At 37.0% G+C, this 24,990-nt stretch overlaps 1 protein-coding gene and 1 non-coding gene across 2 annotated transcripts in view; both read right to left on the bottom strand.

Annotated features, from left to right (window-relative positions):
• The window catches only part of LOC134671269 (visual system homeobox 2-like), a 129,546-nt gene that overhangs the window by 62,531 nt on the left and 42,025 nt on the right, over positions 1-24,990 (bottom strand). The window contains exons 3-5 of the mRNA XM_063529082.1: positions 19,116-19,136; positions 7,970-8,060; positions 7,240-7,366 (exon numbers count right to left, since the gene is read on the bottom strand). Of these exons, the coding sequence (XP_063385152.1) occupies positions 7,240-7,366; positions 7,970-8,060; positions 19,116-19,136 (239 nt within the window). The remainder of the gene's footprint in view (positions 1-7,239; positions 7,367-7,969; positions 8,061-19,115; positions 19,137-24,990) is intronic.
• Trnaa-agc (transfer RNA alanine (anticodon AGC)) lies at positions 11,344-11,416 on the bottom strand. The gene has a single exon. It is a non-coding gene; the product is annotated as a tRNA-Ala (tRNA).

Raw genomic sequence — 24,990 nt, 5'->3', positions numbered from 1 at the left:
AATGATTACCTAATTTCTGTTCTGTGATTTTTAATACTTAAGAACCTACTTCTTTGTTAAGGTGATATACAGTTGTTTTGTGTAATAAATATAGTTCATAATTAAGTGAATAATTAAAAATAAATAAATTTAATATTTTCCTTCGCTGCCTGAAACACAGGGAATCCTAGTTCAGGCATCTGTAAACCACGTGTCTCTATGTAAATTCTTAGTCTTTAAGAACAATCATTGTACTATACTTTTCTCAATAAATTATTTGTATTTGTATTTTTGCTTCCATTGAGGTATACATAGTAAGCACTATTCTCAAATTATGTGAGGAAATAAAACAAATTCAATTTAGTAAAGCGTATTTAATAGGGGTAAAGTGACGCGAATACAATTAAAAAAACAACGCATATTCTTAGTTTATATTAAATGTAGATGGCTTTTTAGTTTTCACTTGGTCACAGAAATACGCTAAAAACCACTTTCAGAGTAGGTGTTTCTTGCGTTTTGGCTGTCCTTCTTGTGTCCTTCCACAGCATGAGCATGTCGTAAGTCCTGTTGTATTTGTCCCAGGACTTAGCAGCAAGCTAGTTATTCATTATTAAGTTTGCTTCTGCTTTCAAATGAGGCGGTGCATGCCGTCTATTCCAGGTCGTTTTCGTCACTTGAACTCATTTTGTTTATTACGAGTATTAAAATAACAAGCGGTAACTTATTGAGTATTGCACAACGAATAAACTTTGCCGCCTTTTATTTGCATATTTTTTAAAATTATATTACCATAGATACAAAGCATACGGTACGCGCATGCGTCAATCCGCGCGCACCGCGCAGCGCCCTTTCGCGGTGCTAAAGCGGTATCCAGACGGGACTGATCAAATCGGTCGATTTGATCAGAAATGAAATTGGCGTCAATCTCCAATTTTAGATTTATGGTGATATTAGACCCATTTAAATTGAAAAAATGCCCCATAACGAAAATACTAGCCTCACAAATTGGTGTTCTTGTGTCCGCACCTCATTTTATTGGTCATTATCGGCGGTTGAATTCGGCGAGCCAAATTGGCGTTTGCGTCCGTACGTCCCGATTCGATCGGGCAATTTAATCAGATTGGCGAAAAATTTACTAATCTGGATACGCCTTAAGCAACATCGAGTTCACGATAATTTGACATATAATAATAATAGATTTTTAGCATAAGTTGCATTTCATAAAACTTAACCCAAATCATTTGTACATTTTCAAGTCAAAGATAAAGACATGTTGGTTTTAAAATTTTAATAAGTATAGACCATAACATTGTCATGATCTTGTAACATTGTTAAAATAAGAGAGTCTCCCATTTTCATTTTATTGCATTTTTTATAAAATGTCTTTAGATTCTCGGGATATCTTGGTCCTAATTCGATTGCTCTTTTTTATGGAAATAATTATATCCTTCAGATTCACAGGATGCTCGGAGAGGCTTAGCCGAATAACACTGCAAGGAAGTATGTCATGGCTCAATGGTTCTAATTAGCCATCAGTATAATACCGCCAATGAATGTTTACATCCACCTGAAAATAAGAACAACATTCATAAAATGAGGATAACCACACAAAACTAACAGATGGTTGAAATTGTTAGAAAAAATTAGACCGATTTCTTGTTTACGAACTTAACAGCTCATGGCAATTTAATAATAAAAATCAAAACACAAGTGAAGAAAGTTTTATGTACCTATGTATTTCACGGATACGTACTCCTGTACGGCCATTGCTCCTCTAATTCAACGGCATTGTGCCTATCACTGTTATGATAATAATTTCAAATTTGTAGAATTTGCTCGCAATCTCGTATGAACTCGCTTATTTTTCTTGCAAAACTCTGTCCAAGGGTCAGCGTAGGGGCCGTCGTGTAGGGGTGGGGAAGAAAACGTTGTCCAATAATTTATGCAGTGCCAAGTTATCGAAAGTAAATTCAATCTTTGTCCAAATACGCGCAGATGTCGTGGGGAATCAGAAGTCCGTGGGTCGTGCTGAGGTCGCCGAAAATCTCAATGATAACATTAATAGCAATTCGCAAGGTAACATGAGGCTTGTCCGTTATTTTTCGGGAATGAGAGCTACAGCTGACACTGACAGTTGACATCGTTTTTTTTTCTATCCCGTCCCATTTACTACGCGCCAAGGAATTAATTACTGGAATCTGCCATTTCACCTCACAAACGTCATATCGATCATTTAAAAAATTATATTTAATCAATAAAATGATATAAAAATAAAAGAGCTGCATTTCCGTGATCGCTATAATGAATACTATCGGGAAAAAATATAATTTGCCTATCTTCAAAAAACTTTACCTACCCAATTGTAGGAAACTCGATCGCGACCGCCGCCGGTGAACGGAGCTTGCTTCAGGAAATAACTTCATTCCGTCTCGCTATGACAAGTCTCTCTATATTGACATCAGATTTGTAGTGTAGCTACTTAGCTAGTAATAGACTGATAGTTGTATGAGAATAGAGGATACTGGTGAATCGAAAATTCATGTAAATAATGTGAATTACGAGTATTATTATTTTTCTACTGAGTTGAATGAAAATTAACACAAGACAACACACCGAGCCCAGTGCCCGGACTGACCCTCGCTCGATTACTGGTCACCCTAAACAAGTACACGTCACAAGACGATGTCATTCCCACCGACACCCGACGCAAAAGAACAACACACGTACACACGACCTACAAATGTGTGCACACGTCACGGAAAACCGACGCAAAAAGACGACCCAAGACAAAAACCGGCCGCCATGCCGCTAAGAAGGGCGGAGCTAATAAAACAACTCTCGCACACACCGGCGCGCCAAGCGCTCAAACAACCTACTTAAATATAAACCTTATGCTAAGTAGTTTTGGGTTGAGATTTGATTGAGGGTGTGTTTTAGTTGGGACGTTCTGGTGTGCCGCGGGGGGGTAGAAGTGGCCAATCAGGGCGCGGTTGCCATGGCTACGGTTGCGCGGCCGGCGCACAGATGGCGCTGTGCGATAATTAATTTGGCGTGTATTGAACATTTCAATCGAGACGGCTTTGTCTGGCGTTAATTGATTCGTGTCTCGAATCGGACGAGCGTGCTTACCGATCGGTAATCCGTAATCGATTAGTTATTGGACAGGCGTTCTAGGATCTGAATTTCGAGAATTATATGTATAGAAGCCGGACTCTGTTCACCTGAAGTATATGATTTATGCAGGAATAGACTACCTACGTATTGGGAATAGGGTATTATACTGTGTTTAAAATAAATCAATGCATGAAATAAAGCGCCAGATAATTGTTAGGAAAAGGAGTTATTTTTAAACACAAGTTCTATTTAATAAATCATATGGAAATATAATAAGTAGGTGAGTTGACTGTGACGTCACGATGTAATGTTTCATATAAATTCCATATTAGCAAATCGTTTTGACAGTTCTAAAAAAGTAACTGTTTTGACTAGTAGGAAAATACCCTATTGTTGCTACCGCTTAAGTAGGTAGGTGAATATTATTGAGACATGTCTTTTTAATAGTTACCTAGGTGTCTAATTCTAAATACCACCTACATTTCAATACCAGATGTATTGCATACCTATTATAGGTATAGGTAAAAACATGTAAAAAAATAATTATACCCTATTTTGTAAAGCATAAATATTCTTTTCAACACTGACTTGATTGTCGCTAGGTCGCTACCGTTTTCCAAGATACAGAGCGGCTACCGCGAAAACAGAAATTCGCAAATTGAGGGATCTTTCTTTTTTACTCCAACGAAGGCGTAATTAGAGTGACAGAGAAAAATCCCCGCAATTTGCGAACTTCGATTTTCGCGGTTGTAGCCCAGATCGTAATTTTATTAAAAACTTTCGAAATGTCACTAGGAACTGAAACTCCCTCGCTGACCCATTGAAAACACATTAGATATACTCGTATGTACCTATTTGAGCTTGAATCCTTGGAAACGGATTTAAAGTTTTTGATGAAATTTACAGTATTTTGTGAGTACTTACCTAAGTGTATTTTTCCGATTTTTGCGCATTCATAAGAGATGCCCGATCTTAGTACGAGTGGATACAAAAATTTAAGTAAATTTCCCAGGGAAATTTCTAGAATTTTCCAACTTAGAATAACAAATAGATGGGATAGCTATACATACCTATGACAGTGTAATATAGTAACATGTAAGTTACCCCGCGTCACGGGGTACGTTTGATTGCATAACGATCTATTTATTACGGGACCCCGGGAAACCTAATCCCTAGCCGGCCATTATAACGAAAATTCAACCATCATTCATAACTACCCCAAGCAACACAAAAACAAACTTTAACCCAAAGATACAAGCTTCAAAATCGGTTAACAGCAAGAAAGTTTTCCTTTCCAAGAAAATTAAGTGGCAATCAGCCTTATGCTTTCAGATTAGGGTCTAGTTTGGTTTGTAAGGTTAGGAATGAAATTTTCATAAATGCGGTGGGGGTGCCGGGTGGTTGGGGGGCATGTAACGGACGGGAACTAGGGGCTCTAATTAAAATAGCATTTGCAAGAATAAACGGATTGAAACTTACAGGGAAGTGGAAACTTTACCTACAGGAATTGGTTTTGAGAAATATAGTTGTCTCGAAGGTCGCGACATTTTTGCGTGGACTAAGGTATCGTATTTTCTCGGAAACGTTCGTATTTGCTACTTCAGTCAACCTTTTTGTATCGAGACTGACTGACACGTTAGTAGGTTTCCGAAAAAATACGATGGAAAATAATTTAATAATTATGTACTACACCTGTAAGGTAGGTAGATAGTAAGTACATATTTATACATCTAGAGACATATCCTTTTAAACATGTCTGTACACATAAGAAATATCTATTTGCAATGAAAATAACTATCAAGATGTGTAAAGTAATTTTCACTAAGTAAAACATATTAATCATATGTCTCACATAAAAATCCTAAGATTTCGGACAAGAAAAACCTAGATTTAGCCACGCTAATTTATACGTTTGCTTCAGCTTAAACTAAGTACCTAAGTAGTCTGGGTAACTTAGCTAAGTTAAGAACTTAGTAGAAAAAGTAAGGAGGAACTTAGTAGTAGAGGAGTGGCAAGAGCCACTCTTAGCAGAGACTACCTACATGCATATTTGCATATGGCCGTACCCTGGACTAGCTTCTTCACGTAAAACTTGGCGGGCGACTTACAGGCCTATTCGGATTTCGAGATAATCACAAGATCTAGAGACAATTTAGAGATCAACTAGATCTACATTAGATATCGACTAGATGTGACTTGGATATCTAATATCTAAGTCATAACTTGTCGAAATCGTTCAAGAGGACCTCCAGAATCGCGGAAACGTAAAATTTGACACATCTATCTTACAAATATCTTTAAATTATCCATATCGTAACTTGTTGAAGTCTAGTAGAAATCTAATTCATTTTCCGAATCGAGCCGTTAGCATGGACAGACTGCACTAGCTTTCAATCATTATTACCTAAAAATTTAACTCAAAGCAAATTAACAATCGCTTTAAAAATACTGCTCTCTTTCTACTTCTATAATTGACGTAAGATTTAATTTCACATGACGTAATTGTTTTTTTACCGCACGTTAAGCTATTGTGCAGATATCGACGAATTACCGCACAATGGTAATCAATCACTCGCAAATCGCTTCCTTCCGCGAATCTTGCGCAGCTCGTGTTGCTACGGTGTCGGGTGACGGTCCACTAGTGTGACTATGCTGTGTGTAGAGTAAGGATAGTCCTTGTTTACGGTTTTTTAGACATGGTCGCAAAATATCCAAGTATCGATATTTTTACTATTAGGTATACAGAAGAGTCTAAGTAGTATGTTTTTTCGCTGCCTATCCTCAACGCAGTCGGCAATTCTCAAAAGCATTATTTTGTGCTTTTTGTGAATCATTCGCAAATCGCTACACACCGCAGCGGTAACGCTATATTTTCTTTTAAATTGTTAAAATTGGAATTATTAAAATCGGTCGGTAAAACTCATTAGTCATTGTCATTACGTACATTGAAGCGTCTAAGTAGTATATTTTTGTGCTATCTAGGTCTTGAATCTCATCGTACTCGTCAATATTGTGCTTTTAGATTTTAGATATCTGTTTAAAAAATACGCTTTTAGGTACCCATTTAGGTAGGTAACTATGTAGACTTTTCTTTACTTATTTAGAGTACCTAAGTAAAAAAAGTCTTCTCTCTCTCTCTAGTCTCTGCTTGTATTTCTGTTTTCTTTTGTATTGTCTTCTTTTATTGAGGTGTGCAATCAAGAGTATTTGTATTGTATTGTAAGACTATGCAACGTCTTAATAACATCATGTACACCCTACCTAAAGGAGGTTGGCAATGGGCCGTTCGTTGGCGCAACAAAATCACGCGTTATCACAAAAACACCCTCGGGCAACCCTCGGCAAAAACCGCCTCAGGTTACCTTTATCCTCGATCGACGTTACGTCGATGCCATTGTTAAAAACAGATCTGTTGACAGCTTTAATATGCTTTGGATTTGTGGCTCGAGTGTTCGGAGATTGTGTTTAGGACGATCATAACTGTAGCGATTAGTATGAGATGTTAATCCGACATATTATTGTCCAAGTCCAATCACGCATCGTGCGAATGTTGGATAAAAAAAAGTAATGAACGCGAATATGTATCTGAACGCAGAAAACATGGATATCTCGCTATTCACCTCGTTATTTGGATCGCCATATGCAAAAATATGTAACTGCAAAATATGTTAGAAGACCCTGCATTGACGTAAATTATGAAGAGTTTAAAAAAGCTTTCACAAGAATTATTAAAAAATCTTTTCGCCAAGAATTTCTCCTAGGCTTATCAGAGTAAGTCGCTGAATTAAACAGTTTCTATTAATCATTTATTTCATTTAGAAGAATATACTAACGGAACTAAACCGAATGGGAACTAAAAATACGTGTCAGCCGCACACTCCACCAAGCTACAGAAGGACCGACTGGAGACAACTAATAAAGACCGACCGCTTAAATGAGTCCTCGCCTGCGCGGTACGGGGGCGACGGGGTAGGACGACTAAGGGTGGCGGGGAAGGCGCGGGCGGCAGGCGTACGGTGCGGACTCATTTAAAAATTTAAACGGTCGGTCTATAGCTGACGGATCAAACGGACGAGTCACGATCCTCATCAATGAGGGACCGATTGAAGAGAGAGAGAAGAATGGTCAACATAATGTAAGACTCACCTGTATGCGGTCTTCGGGTAGGTCTGTCTTGAGGGAGAGCATCTCCCGCGCGTACACGTCGGGGTAGTGTGCGTCTTTGAACGCTTTCTCTAGCTCGTCCAGCTGGTAAGATGTGAAGATTGTCCGGCTGTAACATGAAAACAATCCTTTTAATCATCTATATTTATAAAGAATTCAGGCTCCGTAGACAACATGCCAATTGCTAACGCTCCATGGCGAACGAAACGCAAACTGTCACTGTATGGAAGAGTGATAGAGAGACTCGAACGATTCGATAGCGAAGAGCAAGCGATTGTCACTTTGACTAGGCACCTACTACTCTGCATAAGCTCCCCTCTAGAGAGATCTAGAGATTCTAGACTAGAGCAACGATAGGTAAATGATTCTTTGACGACATCTAGTGGACTTCCAAATCAACCAGGGTATCCTTGACTTGGTTGGTTAAGTTGTAAGTTTTTTACGCTAGTCTCAATGATAAACTGACTTTTGTACTTATAAAATAGGAGATGTGTATATGGGGCATTCCACGAGACTGTCGCTTACATAACGCTTTTGCCTTGTATGGCAGCTACCTCAATAAAATACGTGAATTTCGAGAATATACTGCCAATTTGTTAGCCAAGTCATGAAATATTACCTGACCCAATATCGCTTGCTCAGCATTTCCAGAAGTATTAGAAGAATTGCGTTATGTAAGCGACAGTCTCGTGGAATGCCCCATATATGTTACCTGTGCCGGCGTTTTTTCTTCTTCTTCTTCCCGTTGTAGCCCGTGAGTCCGTCGACTGTAAAATCTTTCGCCGCCTCCAGGGACGACACTCCTGTCGACAAATACAATTCTTTTTACTTCGTTTACAACTGCAATTAGTTACTCAAGATTTATTGGTACCTACAAACTTTACAAGCGTTAGGCAAAAACGCATGTGTGGCATTATTAGGTTTCAACTCTAGTTTTTGAGCTTATTATCATTCCATACTAGGGGTTACCAGTTTGTTAGTCACAGATCTACATTAATATAGGTACTTAATTGATGTTTCTAGAAGCTGACATAGGTAAATAATTAGTACTTAATCAAAGGTGTGTGAATTAATATTTTTTGTAGTGGTTATTCCAGGCCATACTCTAAAACAATGATTATAGGTATAAAAGTTTAATTTTGTGGTAAGAGAAAACTTGATACAGCATTTTTTTAAATAAATGATTTTACTGCTAACCCCTGGGTCAGTTGTCAGAACGACAGCAAAATCAAATATTAACATTATTAACTAACCCAGGTAAGGTCATTTTAGAATAAAGCACATCCTTGGAACTAACTTCAATACAACAATGATGTTGGCAAGTGCCTAATTTATCTACATAAAATTCGTATATGTGCCAACATAAATTCATATGTCACATTTACAAATACATATGTCATTCCCAAAAAATGGTTACTTTTTTTGCAGTAAGATAATGTAGGTACATTAAATAACGCAAATATAATTACTCAGCTAATATAGGTACCTACAAGATACGAAATAAAACATAAATGACTCGTCCCTCAAAACAGAAACGTCCCAACCGCCCGCCCGCCCAAGCTTAAGCCCTTAAGCCGCCAAGCCGCCCCAAACTACGCCTCTAATCCACTTAGCGGCGGATTGTCGCACAATCGTAGCGGGTTCGAATCCGGACGAAGTGTATGAAAACAAGTAGTTTATCGCCTTCGGGAGTTATTGCGGTCTATGTAGGATTATCTATAAAAAATTGAGTTCATATGGCAATAATATTGCAATATGAACTGGTTTTTAAAGCGGTTGATTAGCAGACTACGGTATTACTATATTTTGCGTCAGCCTTATTACATACTTTCGATGTATAAGGCCCAGTTGCACCATCCACATTTAACAGACTGTATAACGTCAAACAGCAGTGAAGCATGAAATTTCCTTTACAAATAAATTTAGCGAACGCTTATAACGGTGACAGACGGTTTGATGCAACCGACCCTAAATGACTTAAACTAATTATACTAATGATTTAACGTACAACTTAAGGTAGAATTAAAAGTTAGTAAGTCTTTTGGAGTTCAAGAATACCTAAATATTTGAGAATATGTACCTAATTTTACACAAATATACAACTGAATAAGCAAAGCCTATGAAATGTCACTCTTCAGAAGATACAGATACATATACTTTCTAATGGGGATACTAACTCTAAACATGATTCAAATAAATAGTATGGGTATAGGATCCTATATGCAACTTCACGGTTAAAAACAGATCCTTAATTCAAAATTAAACTATCCTACAACTACTTTTACTAACCCTATTGACTTTGCAGGGAAATTTACTACGCTACGTGACAGTAACAGAAAAACAGTGTATTACGGCTCGATTCGGAAAATGAATTAGGTAGATTTCTACTAGACTTCAACAAGTTACGATACGGATAATTTAAAGATATTTGTAAGATAGATATGTCAAATTTGACGTTTCCGCGATTCTGGAGGTCCTCTTGAACGATTTCGACAAGTTATGACTTAGATATCCAAGTAGGGTTTGCAATCCGGATCCGAAATGTATGAAATTATCCGGATCCGCGGATCTTCCCATACATTTCAGATCCGTCGTGCAAACCCTATATCCAAGTCACATCTAGTCATATCTAATGTAGATCTAGTTGATCTCTAAATCATCTCAAGATCTTGTGATTATCTCGAAATCCGAATAGGCCTGTTATTTTGGCGCTACTCGTTTTACTCTGCTTCCGTCACGGACAGGGCAACATGGCCGCGGGGCAATTCAATTTCCCGTGAGTGAGATACTGGATCACCAAATACATCAGTTGATGTCCGGCTGAAGTCACGTAACCAGGTTAGTTTGCTGATTAGGCAGCTTTTGATCCTATTTCTAGTCAAGGAATTAGTAGTGGTGATCTAAAAAAATCAAACAGATTACAATGTAAGTACAGTCAGCTGCAGAGAGAGGTGACCTTTCTGCATAGAAATTTGTGTACAGGGTCACCTCTTTCTGGAGTGTACATATGTTAATTACAAACTTTTTTTATTTGTAGCATTATTTTCATTGTCATACCTATGTTAAAAATACAAATGACTATTTACTGAAAAGCTGGTATGGATATTTCATTAATAGTTTGCATTGATTTCAAATTACGTGCCTTTTATATGAGAATATAATATTATTATACACATATCTAATGGCCTGTTAATCATTTTCAAAGTTTTACAATTCAATGATTATTATAGTGAATCAATTAACAGCAGAACAGTTGTCTAAAATTTCCAAAAAAATTGCAGGTAAAGCGATGTACTCGTTTCTTTCATATTTTTTTCTTTGCTAATCCCCAAATTTGTTATTCTTTTATTGGGTTCTGGAAAACAAACAGAACACCAACATTACCCCGGACCTGCAAAACCCTTTAAACTTATCGATTAACGATTTGTCCGAAAATCGTCACGGTTCGGACATCAGCCCAACAGGCCCGTGACGGGTGTGACGAATGCGTCACAGCGAAGGGTGACCAAAGTACACATGTTCGGTAATAATGCCCTGGACATTCACGGTATGATGTGATAATAAGGGGTTAACGTCGATTGTACGGTGGATAGTGGAAGCAAAGACATATGTAACTTCGTATAAGATGAATAAAGTCTAAGAAAAAAACGTGCCTCGGAAATCAAGAAAAATCATTCTCGGATAGATGGTGCACACACCTTTAGCCTATTCTCGGCTAGACGGTGTGACGACACCGTTTCATATTTAACAATTTTAACACATAGATATCAGTGAATGAACATGGGTCAAAATGATATAAAAATAATAAAATCATTTATTTAAAAAATCGTAATCCATATATTAATTTTTTTGATAATTTTATACGTGTTTATTTTGAGTTATAGTCGTGTGTCGATAGATGGCAGTGAATTCACAGTGACTACAACATTTACTATGACAGGTCCCCTCTAGACTATCTATTCTTTTTGGTGGAAGTTTTTTGCACTAGAGCAACAAACAGTAGTAAACCTAGCCGTCTTTACATTCCTCACAAAACTTCTATAAGCTACTAAGCTTAGAAACAAATTATAAAGTGGAAAGATTCACTGTCTTGGGTGGGATTTGAACCCACGAGCACCGGATCGCTAGCCCGGTGCTCTTCCATCTGTGCTACCAAGACCTTACCTAATACAGCGAATATTTCTTCGAAGCGAATATTCTGTAAGCTATAAATATTTTATTTGTTACACAATTTTTAACAACAAAAACTAGTACCAGACACAGACCTAGCTATATGTTACGTAAATGTTTCAATGTAATTTAAGGGCATTTTCATTTAACTTGTACTTTAAAGCGCGACTTAAGTCGTGTTTCAGTAACGTCTAACCGTTACATTCCTGACAAAATGTATGGGATTTGACATTGACCGTCAGTTTTGTAACGATTGCTAATCGGCCGTTAAAGGTGTTCAATTAAGTGAAAATGCCCATAAGCATGTCGTTATTGTCGTAGTAAAATGAGGGCGTAAGTTAGAGGACGGGACTTGTATTTATTTGTGTATGAATTTCTTTAAAATAATTATTTATATTCTTCATTGATATTTGATCTCAGTTTTGTCTTTTTCCAGTACAAAAACAATAATTGTATTTATTGATTTTAGCGAACATTTGTTTTTAAATATTACGTTTAGGTATAATTCTTTAAATACTTCACGAACAACTTGTTCGCGACAGAGCCATATGACTCAATTTAAAATAATAACCTTATTATGTTGTCAACATCACATTGTTTTAAAACCAAAACGGCTAAATTGTTTCAAACTCCCAAGGAGATACGACTATTTGCTTTTGGCAGTAAACTGGCGCTTTCACGCATTTGGCGATTCGTCGCGTGACGGGGACTATCCGCGCCATCGATTGGTCACACTAGCTGGGGTGCTATTTCACATTGTACTTTGATAGCTCGTAATATCACAAGTCTCGTCATTTTGGCTGCCGTATCACCAAATGTGTAATAACTCCTCCTCCTTGTGTCGTATTCCTCATTGCTGAGGGTCGTGGCCTCCAGCATGAATTATTTTGTGGACTAGCTCCTTCCATTTGTTGCGAACTTCAGCAGTGTGCAGTGCATCGTGGATTTTAGATTTAGTGCCTTCGCGGATCTGATCTGTACATCGCATTGGGCTTCTTCCACGTGGTCGCCTTCCTTGGACTTTTCCCGTTACCAGAAGCATTTCCAGGTTGTCATTTTTCTTTCTGGCTATGTGTCCAAAGAATTCAAAAATTCTACGAAGACAGATAGTTGACAGCCTGACAGTAACTCCCACTTCTTGTAGGATGGACAATTGGACACATTTGTGCGGTGGGCTGTCCATGGCACTCGAAGCATTTGCCTCAAGCACCATAGTTTTATGCGTTTTGTAACGACCACTAACCCAGTTTAAGTTGATCATTGATTGCCATTTCTCGACCGAAACATGTCGAGTAATCTTCGACTTCAAAATACGTAAATGACCCGGCTTAATATTTTTTTTTTGTATAGCCTATGTTGTGTCCCACTGCTGGGCAAAGGCCTCCCCTGTCTGTCTGTCTGATATATTATTTAATAAGATAAATAATTGTTGTAATTTTTAATAAAATCGCTGATTCTATAACGTTATTAAGCATTATAATAGAAATAGGATTTCTTCAGAATTCATCCCTCTAGCTGTCTCGGCCCTCACCCTCAGACGGGTATCGCTTGTGGACGAATTCGACTTATATTTTTAACAGTTGTTATCTAGCTACCATATTTTAATTTAACCAATCGAAATATTGGTAAACTTAGCTATTTTTAGCGTTCATCTTTTCATGCGAATAATACCAGGTTTGCTTACAATATGTCAATAAGTATAGACAGTATAGTTCTACTGTTATAATGAGTTTTGCTATAGGTACCTGTAGGTACTTAGTATGTCTCTCCAAAAAATTATCACTTACAGTTCTCCATACAAATATTGGGGTAAAAATAAGAACGTCTCTAAAATATTAGGTACAGAGTAATTCGTTTTTAATAAAATTTTCGTATATCAAAAAAAAAGTTAGAATAATTAACCAAGCTTCCTAATTAACCGAGGTACCTGGCAAGGTGTCTAGATTTCTTACGCTCCGAACAACATACACGTAAACATAAGCAAGCATAAACATAAACACGGCACGTTTGTTATTATGTGCTCAAAGTGGCAGCGAGAGGTTTTCCGAGCCTTCAATTATACCCCTCGAAACTCCCCACTCTAAAACCGACTCTAAATCTTAACAATTAACGTTCAATTTAGATTGTTTACTAAATTCGTGTTAACGCATACATTATTGGTCGAGCTGTAATGGCGGAGGTTTTTTTTTAAATGTTTCCGTTGGGTGGGGGTTTAATTAGGTAGTTGACATTTAGGTATGTGTGCGTTTGTATACATGCACAAGTCGAATGATAAGTTACGAGTGCAAGGCTTGTAAAATACTATTTTCTCCAATATGCTCGGAAATGTTCACCTTACTGTAGCAAAAATACTACGGGAAGTTCTTCGTAAATGTCAAACTCTAATTAAAAAACATCAAACTATCGCTGTCCTGTTCTAGCGGACGGGAAGTAAAAAAACACTACAGTAATAACTTATTACTGTAGTGTTTTTTACTTTTTAATAATAAAAAACGCAAACGGCCAATTATTATTGCCGCGAGCCGCTTCTACACGACCCGATCAGCTATCATTTCACGTGTATGATCGTGCGAATACTGCTTAATAAAATCAAAGATTATTTTTATATTTTTTTTAAATCTCATCCGTGTTCATAAAGCTTATATAGTTTGTCAAAGGACTTTCTCATTTCAAACATAGACCGTGCCGTGCCGTGTTAGTGCCGTGTTTATGTTTCAGAATCATACTATCTTTGTCTTACACTAGTACTAGCACCCAAAAGAAAATGATGGGTATAGTTTTCCTGGTTCTTACTGACTGAAAAGTTGGTTTGACCAACTATATTGCACAATTATATTGAATGAACGAATACTGAATGGCAGAATAAGTTTGTAACATTAACTTTAAAAAATTAATTAAAGAGGGAAATTGTTTTTGACATTTTGGATGTGAAGGTTTGATTTGAGTGATGCTTGATGGTTAAATAATAATTATTTTAGCTTATTTCCTCGCATGTTTGGAGAAAAGCACTATATATGCCTCGGCAGGAATAGCAATTCGTGGATTCGTCTTCTTTGTCGGACTCCGCTTCGCGTCGTCCGACAAAATCGAAACTCATCCACGAATTGCCCTTTCCCGGCCTCTGCAATAATGTACTATTTCTACTCCCGTACTTTTATTTGTCATTTAAAGGGTCGTTCACACATCTTTAAAACCCTACCTTATAGTTGTCAAGACAAGTCTTTAGTCTATTCCCCAAAAAAGAATATGTGCATACACGCAGTATCTTTTTGGCGATTTTACGATACTTCGTGTAATGACCACTTAAAAAATATTGAATAAAATACAGTGTTGCCAACCTTGTTTTATATGTCATCTCTGACAAATAAGTGAACCATAGACATGTTTTTTTTAAAATTATTTCATTCATTCATTCTTTCTTTTCCCGCCCGTACCCTCCATTTTTGCAACTTCTTGAATTAAAAAGACTTGTTAAATTTTCAATTTTATTTCAAAGTAAGTGCTTGGTCGTAGAAAAAGTATTGTATGCAACGTTGTTTAACTGAGTCAAAAAATACTCGTGGCGTCTTCATTAACAATTTTCGGCTTCGCCTCGAATTGTTACTCACGCCACTCGCCTTTTTTGACATCTCTTAAACAACGGTTGCATAAAATACTATTTCTTATGTCTGTTATTTGCTACGGCGTATAGGTCGTGGCGTATAGGTGCCGTGGAACGTCACATGTCTTTGCTATTTCATATCTAGTGAATCTCTAAATCATTTCCCGAATCGCGCCGTAGGGCTCGTTAGTAAAAATGACGTATAACGGCTCGGCCACGACATCGAGCGACTTGCGACGGCGGGAGCGATAACCATAGGTTGGAGCGAAAGGTCCGATCGCTGTGTCACGCTCCAAGTGGCCGAGCCGTAACGTTTTTAGTTGAAATGTCACTTTTGATATTAACAGATCAGTATCATATCAGTATCAGATCAGTATCATATCGGAGATCACCTATGCGCTGGACTGACCAAATAAAATCCGCAGTGGGAAACCGCGTATCTGACTGTGCCAGACAGTCTGCCAACAGGGAGAGATGGCGGGAGATCGTGCGAAGAGCTGTGTCCGCCTCTACTACCGATGCGGACGCCTCAACGTGACCACGACCGCTCTGTCAAGAGCGATACGACAGAGAAGAAGAAGAAGATCATATCGGAAACACATCATCATCATTACCTCAGCCATAAGACGTCCACTGCTGAACATAGGCCTCCCCCTTTCTGAACATAGGCCTCCCCCTTACAGAATCAGATCGTATCACGTACGGGTACGGACGTAAACAGATCGTATAACTAAAATTCGATTATGTTTGTAGCAAGGTACTTACACGGAAACGTTTAGATGCGTAGACATTCAAAATTACAATTTGAAAGTCACTTACGGCCTTTATGGGCCCGATTCGGATTTTGAAATAGACATCTATTAGTTATCTTTTAGACATCACCAAGATACGATAACGATATGTTTAAGATCTAACCTGTCAAATTTGACATTTGCGCGATTCTGGGGATACTCTTGAACGATTTCCACAGGATATGACTTAGAGATCCAATTCATATCTAATAGGCATCTTACTCTATCTAGGTAACGTAATAGTGACATTGGTTGCCCGAATTGCGCTGCAAAAGAGAACTAGTTGATATCTAAACTATAACGTATCTAGGATGGATCTAGTACGTGTCGTCTCTTGTGAATATCTTGAAGTTCGAATACGGCAATATGTATGTTAGAAACGACTGTAAGTACAAATAAAAACGTTTGCGGTCGACACGTCTGTCTGTGTCCCTAGTTTGAATGGAGCCATTCACACGTAGTGACCGGTGAATAGCGAGCTTTATAAAGGTCAAACGGCATTTATTAGCAGGACTATTCACGTGGATCTCACTGGGCTGGAAAAAAAAGATGGCTGACAATCTTGGAATCTCATTGCGTACCTATCTATTTTGCATCAGGTACATAGGTTCGACATTTAAGGTACCCCTTAAATGGGTTTGAAAAAAATCCGGCCAAGTACAAGTTGGATTCGGGTACGATGGGTTCCGTACCACTTACGTAAAAAACGTTCATTGTATGGGAACCCCGTTTAAATATTTCTTATATTCTGGTTTTAGTACCTATTGGTTGTTATAGCGGCAACAGAAATACATTAACTGCCTAGCTATCAAGGTTCATGAGATACGGCCTGGCGACAGACGGGCAGACGGACAGACAGACAGACGGACAGCGGAGTCTTAGTAAGAGGGTCAAAAGTTTTCGAAAATGGAACACGCAACGAATCGGTTAATTCCTCACTATCTGCACACTTGCACTTTACTTCACTGCATAATAAGCATAGCACGGACTAATTATAGCAAAACAATTGCAAATGTGACAAAGCTTTGCAAATCTGTGTATGTGAATTGCAATTAAATGCTTGTTTTGCGATGATTAGCCCTGGCTATGAATAAGCTATCAATGTAGTAACACTTTAAACAACATGAATGAGCAAAAAAACAAAAAATATGTTTCTCGAGACGTCGCCATTTTGATATTCAACCAAAATTCCTGGCTTGCCTTGTTTCCAGTTAATTTGACGACACTACATCACGGCGCGTGACTTCATATAACAAATTCGATATACGACAAATCAAATGTAGAATATAACGCGTCTGAATAGACATCGATTGAGCCAATCTCATTCGCGGGAGATTGCCAATCCGGCATAGCCAATTTCTTACCATGCTCTTCCATCCTCTTATGTCACCCAATTTTTGATACATCATCAACCTTGCTGTGTATGAAATAGGGTTTCTATTTACATGTTTATAAGATGATGATACGAGGATGCGAGAATAAAGGAATGATTTGTTCAGCGATTACATTTGGGGCTGGAGGCGAATTTGCGTGGTAACGAATTTGTGGAGACATTTGAAGAAATAGGCAGTCGTGAGCGAATGCGGTTATTCGAATCGTATTTAGGTGGTTTTTATGGATTAAAAAGTCATTTATATAATTTAAATGTAAGCAAGTGAAGTACAGATGTACCTAGATACGACGTTTCTTCAAACAAAAATGTCACTTTTGCCACTGACATATCTTATCCATATCGTATCTAGCCGAAATATTTGACGTATCTTAAAAGTTCGAATCGGGCCGTAGGACAACCACCGCCGATATAACATTATGCAATGGAATTAAAAAATAGTTCAGTAGGTAATTATTAAAAATAAGTTAAATAATGATTTAAAAATTATGTTTACCCAATTTTAGGAAGCCCGAATTCGTGATGTATAGTACAAATCAATTTATTTAACCAATCAGAAGCAATTTTAGCAATACAATTCTAGTGACCAAAAACCTAATTCACCATGATAAACGTAGAGTTAGACCGTAAAAAGTCTGCAGCGATTTTGATAGCCCACGCAGTGCAAGTGTCATTTTAAACGTCAAACTTCTATGAAATTATGACCTATACATAACAGTTGTTACACTGCGTGGGCTATCAAATCCGCTGCAGACTTTTATTGGTGCGACTATAATTAGTAATTAATTGAAACGTATAAATATTAGGCATACTTAAAACGAAAAAATTTAACTATTTTCAATACTGTAGCATTATTTGCTCGAAATGCATACTCGATGATAATCATGTTAAAAAATAAAATATTTAATACTCTTACATTTTTTTCCAAGACCGCGAACTTTTCAGCCGCCCCTCGCACATATCTCCCGGGCCCACATTTAAAATAAAATATTTCCAATATTTTTGAATTATTTTTGTTATTCTGATAAAACCGTCATTTGTAAAGCTATGCATAACCCTAAGCGCATTAAGCGGATCGGCGGCGCCGCTCCGCAATTAGAGGAAGGAAGGAATTGCCAATTGCCGAGCCAATCTGCGCCTGATTCGATTTGCGCGCCACGCGTACGCACTGTCACCAGACTGAGGTTAGCATCTATTTTTATTTCTGATTATTTCATTCTAATAAATCCTTATTTTTGGGTTTAAAAAATTTGTACACCATGTGTTCAAAACTAAGGTTTGCTTCTCTTGTGCTTTCTTTGTATTTCTGTACAGACGCTAATTTTCTTTAAGATTTTCTGGGTTTCAGACATAAAATCAATTATTTTAATTTTTTTTTTGCTTATTGCCGAGGTTAAAAATTAAAAAGATCTACTTTTTCGGAGACGTGATGTGGAAATGAAATCACCTACTTATATGAATTTAAAGGTTATCAAACGATATAATTCCAAATATCGGCTCCTTAGTTTTATCAGTGTTAAAAAAAGTGTCACGTACCCGACTTTTCTGGCATGTCCCATTGGATTCGCGCCTCACGTTGTAGATGTTTGCATTGCGTCTCTTCTGGTCTAAATTTATATTTATATATAAATGCTAATTATAACTTGTATGTTAATTAATAGGTACACTAATATATTACTAAATTTCTAATAATACTTAATTTCTATCTAAAATACGTATAGGTATAACATTATTTAAATAGAAAACTAAACGTGTTGAATGAGCTGGCTAATTACGTAAATTATTTACGTCTCTGACAAATTAATATAAAAATATAATGTAATATTAATTATTTAAGAATCATTGACCAACGCAAAAATTGCATTTCCCTCGAAAATACTTAATAAAAAAACGTGGAGTTTATTACCTGAATAAAATTGCCGAACCGCTACGTTACATGAAACAAAAAATAATACATTTAGTTTTCTGAAAACAAAAAATAAAACACAAGAATCACTTCAATAATACCTATGCAACATTGAGCTATCAATTTTAAATTTTCATCCATTCGGGTAAGTACCTCAGAATAAATATACGAAAAAGTAATAAGAATTGTAATAAACACGGTTATTTTGTAAAAGGAAAACAAGAAAATGTGCTCATGACGGCAAATTAAGTTGCGTCGTCGTTTTTTGTCAAAGTCGTAAAATTGACATTTTACGATTTGAATGTCACTTCTAATTAACACTTAACAATATAAGTGGTTCAAACCTTCGATATGGTTTTACGACTTTGACATAAAATAATGATAAAATAGATTTACGAAATCTAATGTCTTCGGACTAAACAAAATTCCATACATACATACATACATTACTGGCTCAGTGACCCAAAGAGGATCTTGGCCTCTGAAACAAAATTAGAGAGCTAAAATCAGCTGTATCAAAATAAAAAAGCAAGCGTAATGAAATAAATTCCCCAATTTTTACCGACTAAAATCGGCGGTCCACTGCTACAGATTTAAAATCAGTATCGTCTGAGGGGCTACCGCGTAAACAGAAATTCGCAAATTGCGGGGATCTTTCTCTTTTACTCCAATTAAGGCGTAATTAGAGTGACAGAGAAAAATGCCCGCAATTTGCGAACTTCGATTTTCGCGGTTATAACCCTGTGCCTTATGTTGTAGATATAAAAAGTACAGTCACTGCCCACATGCAGTATGAAGAAGGCACTTGTACACTCTACTGAAACGGAGATATAACCATAACCCACTTTAAGATCAACATTTTGTCTACTCGTATAGCTGTGAACTTAAACTCTACTGACTTAAAATGATCAAATGATGTTAATATTATCAAAAAAAGAAGAAAAAGAAAAGCACTAACAACAATTACTTTTATTTATGTTGATGATGACGATGTAATAAATTCAATCAACTTCAGAACCGACAAAGTTTTCAGGTCATCAGAATTTTTGGTTTTAAGATTTTGCCTCTGAATCTATGAGATTACCATAGCAGATAAATACATATTTTGTTTTTTTTTCGTTCCTATGTAAAACGGGTTTAATAGAAATAATTTATTTATAATTATTTCTGAGAATAAAACTTAGGTGGCAGACTGTACTAGGGGAGCGAATCAGGTTATGGAATTCGTCTTAAGTCTAGTCGAATAATGGGGCCCAGTAAACTGGCCTGGCATGTTGTAAGGCAGATAATAAATGGATTCTCCATTTAATTTTCAATTATATAAATCCGAATTACCCGTTTAGACTTTATTGACATTTTCTGACATTATCTACAAGATTAATTTCTTTGTTTTTATTTATTAGTACATTGTATGACCGCGGATACTAATAAATACCGGGTGTGACCTGTAACACGAGCAAATAATTAAAACATAGATTGTACTCCTCAAACGTTGACACTTTTGTTAAACAACTTTTAAAAATTATGAAGTATTTAGACTTCCTATTTTTCATACAAAATAAATATTATCTTCAATGGACGCTATCGCCATGCCATATCATTTGTGATTGACGTTGCTTGTCATGCCTCAAACATAACAAAATTCCCAATACGTTGCGTCTTCTTTAAAGTGTATTAAAAATCAAACCACAAGTTATTTTTAAAAGTTGCTGGTTACAGTTAAATTTTTTGCTCGTATTACAGGCCACACCCGGTATATAGTATATGTTCGTTTTAGTGATAGCATTAATTATTGTTCTTTCAAGTTGGAATTAATCAAAGCATCATCACCAAAACCTTACAACTAGACAGTTCACGAAAACTGCATAAGTACATACCACCTCGTAGAAATGAAATTCATTGCATTGTATGTATAAACTTCCTAAAAATTGAAGATTGAAGAAAATGCTTAGAGGTCTGGATGTAAATCATTATCACATCTTACTGCTTGTATGTTTATCTGACATAATAAAACTTCCAAAATTTTGTAAAAATTTTACTCTAACTAATTAACCAAAGAAAAAAAACAACACAATTCGTTTTTGTCGTAGTCGTTCATAATTTATCACTGACATCCAAAAATGAAATACTTCACAGTCTTCACACTAAACGGATTCGTGCGACTTTCGCCCACTCACTCGCAGAGCAAACCCGAACTTCACACCACGACCCAAAACAAGCCTAACGCTTTATTTCACCTATTGACAAAAAGGGCATTCACGGGCACAACAAGGATGATTTCATTCAGGCTGCTCTCGAGTATCGCGTTTCGCGCAGGTGCGAAGAAAATGGAGCAAAACAGACACAAAGGCACGGATCATCTCCGTTGAATCAGCTAACCTTATTCACGAAAACATTGCTACTGGACCAGTGTAAAGCCAACTCTGAAACCGCATAGTTGATATGGGTTTGTAGCCCAGTTAATTGGGGTAAGTTCGAAGTCGAATACAAAATGATTTGCGAATAGAATATACGTTTTAAGCCCTAATCATTTTATTTGTTGTTTAAATAATTAAGCTCTGTTTTCTGTCGCTCAATGTCATATTAATTCATAATTCTAAAGCATTGGTACACTAATCCAAAATGCCTGTTGGACAATTTTTAGACCAAAGGGCATTCTTATGCTTTCATAATATCGATGTCATATCAGGTAAACGCGGTTTCTTGTATTACTACATTGTACAATTATCAAAAGTAGGCATTAGGCTAAAAATAGGTGTTGTGTTGTAATAAAACAACAATAGACATCCAAGATTCAGCTTTATATCAAAATCATAAAGACCACATTCTCATATTAACTAGTATCAAGTAGATGGTTACTGTATTTAATACATTGTGTAAATATAAGTGTTCGTAATAGCACCCTGAATGTCTTAATTACGATATTATCCGAAGTTATCTACCCAATAGTTCATTAGTAGACAATGCACAATTAGTCTGTCCGTCTGTTTACCGCGCACCCAATGACGTACAACTGTATGTACAGACATAATTATTATATTGTTTAATGCTAAAAGCTTGTTATTGTAGCTGTCATATTTGTTCACGTTTGCGTAATAGTTAAAGACACTTTTGTATTGTAAAGGCCTTCAAGTTGTGCAACCGTCCAATTTTATTGTTCATCAACAATATTTTTCAAGTAGGTTATACAGTGGAACCTCGATAGGCCGAATCTCAAGGGAAACACCAAAAACTTCGTGTTAACGAGGTTTCGACTTATCGAGGGCATCGACTTAGGGAGGTTCTTATAGGTTTTTGTTCGTCTTAAAGAGGTTTCGAGTTACAGAGGTAAACGCTTGAAAAAATCGTGTTAGAGAGGTAATTATAGAAACGCAGAATGTACAGTCTTTACTGTCTGTTTCAAGTTACAGGGGTTTGTTAGTAATTTACATCGAGTTATAGAGGTGATAAAACAATACGATTATTTTTAGAGGTTAAATTTAATTTCTATAACTCGATATAGAGGTAAAAAATGAACTGAATCTTAATGAGGTTGAATATTTCGAGTTATGGAGGTTTTAGGCTCTGAAGGGAAGGGTATGGCATTTTATTTCGTGTTAACGAGGTTTTCGTCTTATCGAGGTTAGAGTTAGTGAGGTTCCACTGTATTTATACTCGTATGATTGATAATTTGACACGCGTTTAACCTTAACCTAAGTAAAACAGCAAGAGTTAAGTAGTCGCACTAATCGCATATGATATGGCATGATATTTGATTACAGCATAATGCATAGGTACCTATATACATATTTACATACGTCACTTTCTGACATCGCACTTTGATAAGAGACAACATTACGTATTGCATTGCAAATTATAAAACGCCACCAGTAATAGTCCAGTAAATATCGTTTCATTAAGCAGTAAATATTATTCGGTGAGAGCTAAATAAGACTACTTAATTGTTTATTAAATGCTTGTTAATCTACAATATCACGAAATAGTCTAATTGGCATTCGCTTAAAATTGTATAAAGGTCAAAGTTACCCTCCAGACCTGGACGTTTTCCCAGCACGAAATTCGGTTAGCCTCAAATGTACGTAACATAAATGTAATTAAATGTAGGTACAAAGCGTAAATTATGGCGGCAATTTAATCTAATTCCGGAACACGGCAGAATCATATTACTTCCACAAATTACGTCTAAACCCTAATTTTCATAAGCGAAAATTCGAGCACAGCCTAGCAGGGAATCACTAATATGTATACAGATTTTCACCTTATTTCGAAGAGGTTAGGTAAAAAGTGTGTAGATGTTTATGACGGTGTCAGTACAATTCACATTACCAATTATTTAGCCAGCCAAAGGGCTGCAGGGGGCCGGAAGGGGGGCTGGAGGGCGGAAAATGAAAATCATTTTTGGGGCGAGTAGCCCCTCGGGGCTCGTTAGGGGGGTGTTTTTGCTATTTTTTGAAAACGATATTGTTGTGTGAGGGGTGAGTAATGACGGAATACTTAGTTGCGTGATATCCTATTTGATGATTGGATTATTATTGTAATTGCTTGGTAATGGTCATGCCATGTATAATATATATGATAATAAGGTACCTACATATTACATAATAAGTAATTATTTAAAATTGTGAGTTTTAATACAAAATGTTGGGGCTGCAATGTAATAAATATTCGATATGGCCGCTAGGTGGCGATAGTGCCACGCGCGGCTTATGGCTTTCCCCAAAATTGGGGCGGAACGGATGTACTTTTAGCTACCTGTAGCAAAGCGACGAATTCGCGGAGTGAGCCACGCCTGGTTACACAGAAAGAGATATAATACGCATTTATTTGTGGTCTCATAGGAGACTGACTAAAGATGATAACACCATCTTTTAGTTGGTTGAGTTTTTCGAACGACCCGCACCTGGGCTGTTTATAAACTTGAACGTTTGCAACTCTTAAAACTTAATTAGGGCTGATTTAGACGGCGCACGAACTCGCATGCGATTTTAGTTACATTGCGGGCTGTTGGTTACGTCCAATTCAACCGACCGATCAAAAACCGCAATGTAATGAAACTCGCATGCGAGTTCTCCCATCGTCTAAATAGGGCTTTAATACGTGATTAAATACTGATTTCGTAAATAATAAGAAGATACGTATAAATACCCTACCCTACGACGAGTCCGACGACGCTACGGAGCCACGCCGTTACGTCGTCGCGTCGCCCAAATCTAATGTTTCATCATCATCATCATCATCTCAGCCACAAGACGTCCACTGCTGAACATAGGCCTCCCACTTGGACATCCATTCGTACCGGTTGGAAGCCACCCGCATCCAGCGACTTCCGGCGGCCTTAACAAGGTCGTCCGTCCATCTTGTGGGTGGATGTCCTACGCTGCACTTGCTAGTCCGTGGTCTCCACTCCAATCTAATGTGTTTAGTTAATTTAATTTTTATGTGTATTGATTTTCTTTGTCCCTTCTTTTACTTTGTAGTTTCACAGTGCCTTGGTTTTATACTGTAATGCTGTGTTACTTATTTGATCAATAAATAAATTAATTAATATTTTTTTGTTTGCAGCCAAGACATGAAGGCAGTTCACAGTTATTAGACACCTAATGAGACACACACCCGCGGCCACTCGAGAGGAATAATTTAAAAAGAGAACAAATTGATACGTTTCATTACACTAAGGGCTTCTATCCACCGACAAACACATCTTAAGCGATATTCTTGATATGAATAAAGGAATCGAGATACTATCAATTCTATATTTACCATGCTTTTGTGAATCATGACCAAAATCAATATAATCTATAATTGTGCAATTATGTAGGTATCACCTAGTTTATCGCAATTTGATTGCGGCTTAAAATGGGATAAACATATCGAT

The sequence above is a fragment of the Cydia fagiglandana genome, chromosome 15, assembly GCF_963556715.1.
Source record: "Cydia fagiglandana chromosome 15, ilCydFagi1.1, whole genome shotgun sequence".
In the NCBI taxonomy this organism is placed as follows: domain Eukaryota; kingdom Metazoa; phylum Arthropoda; class Insecta; order Lepidoptera; family Tortricidae; genus Cydia; species Cydia fagiglandana.
Note: the sequence above shows the minus strand (reverse complement) of the source record. Positions and strands in the feature narration are given on the sequence as shown.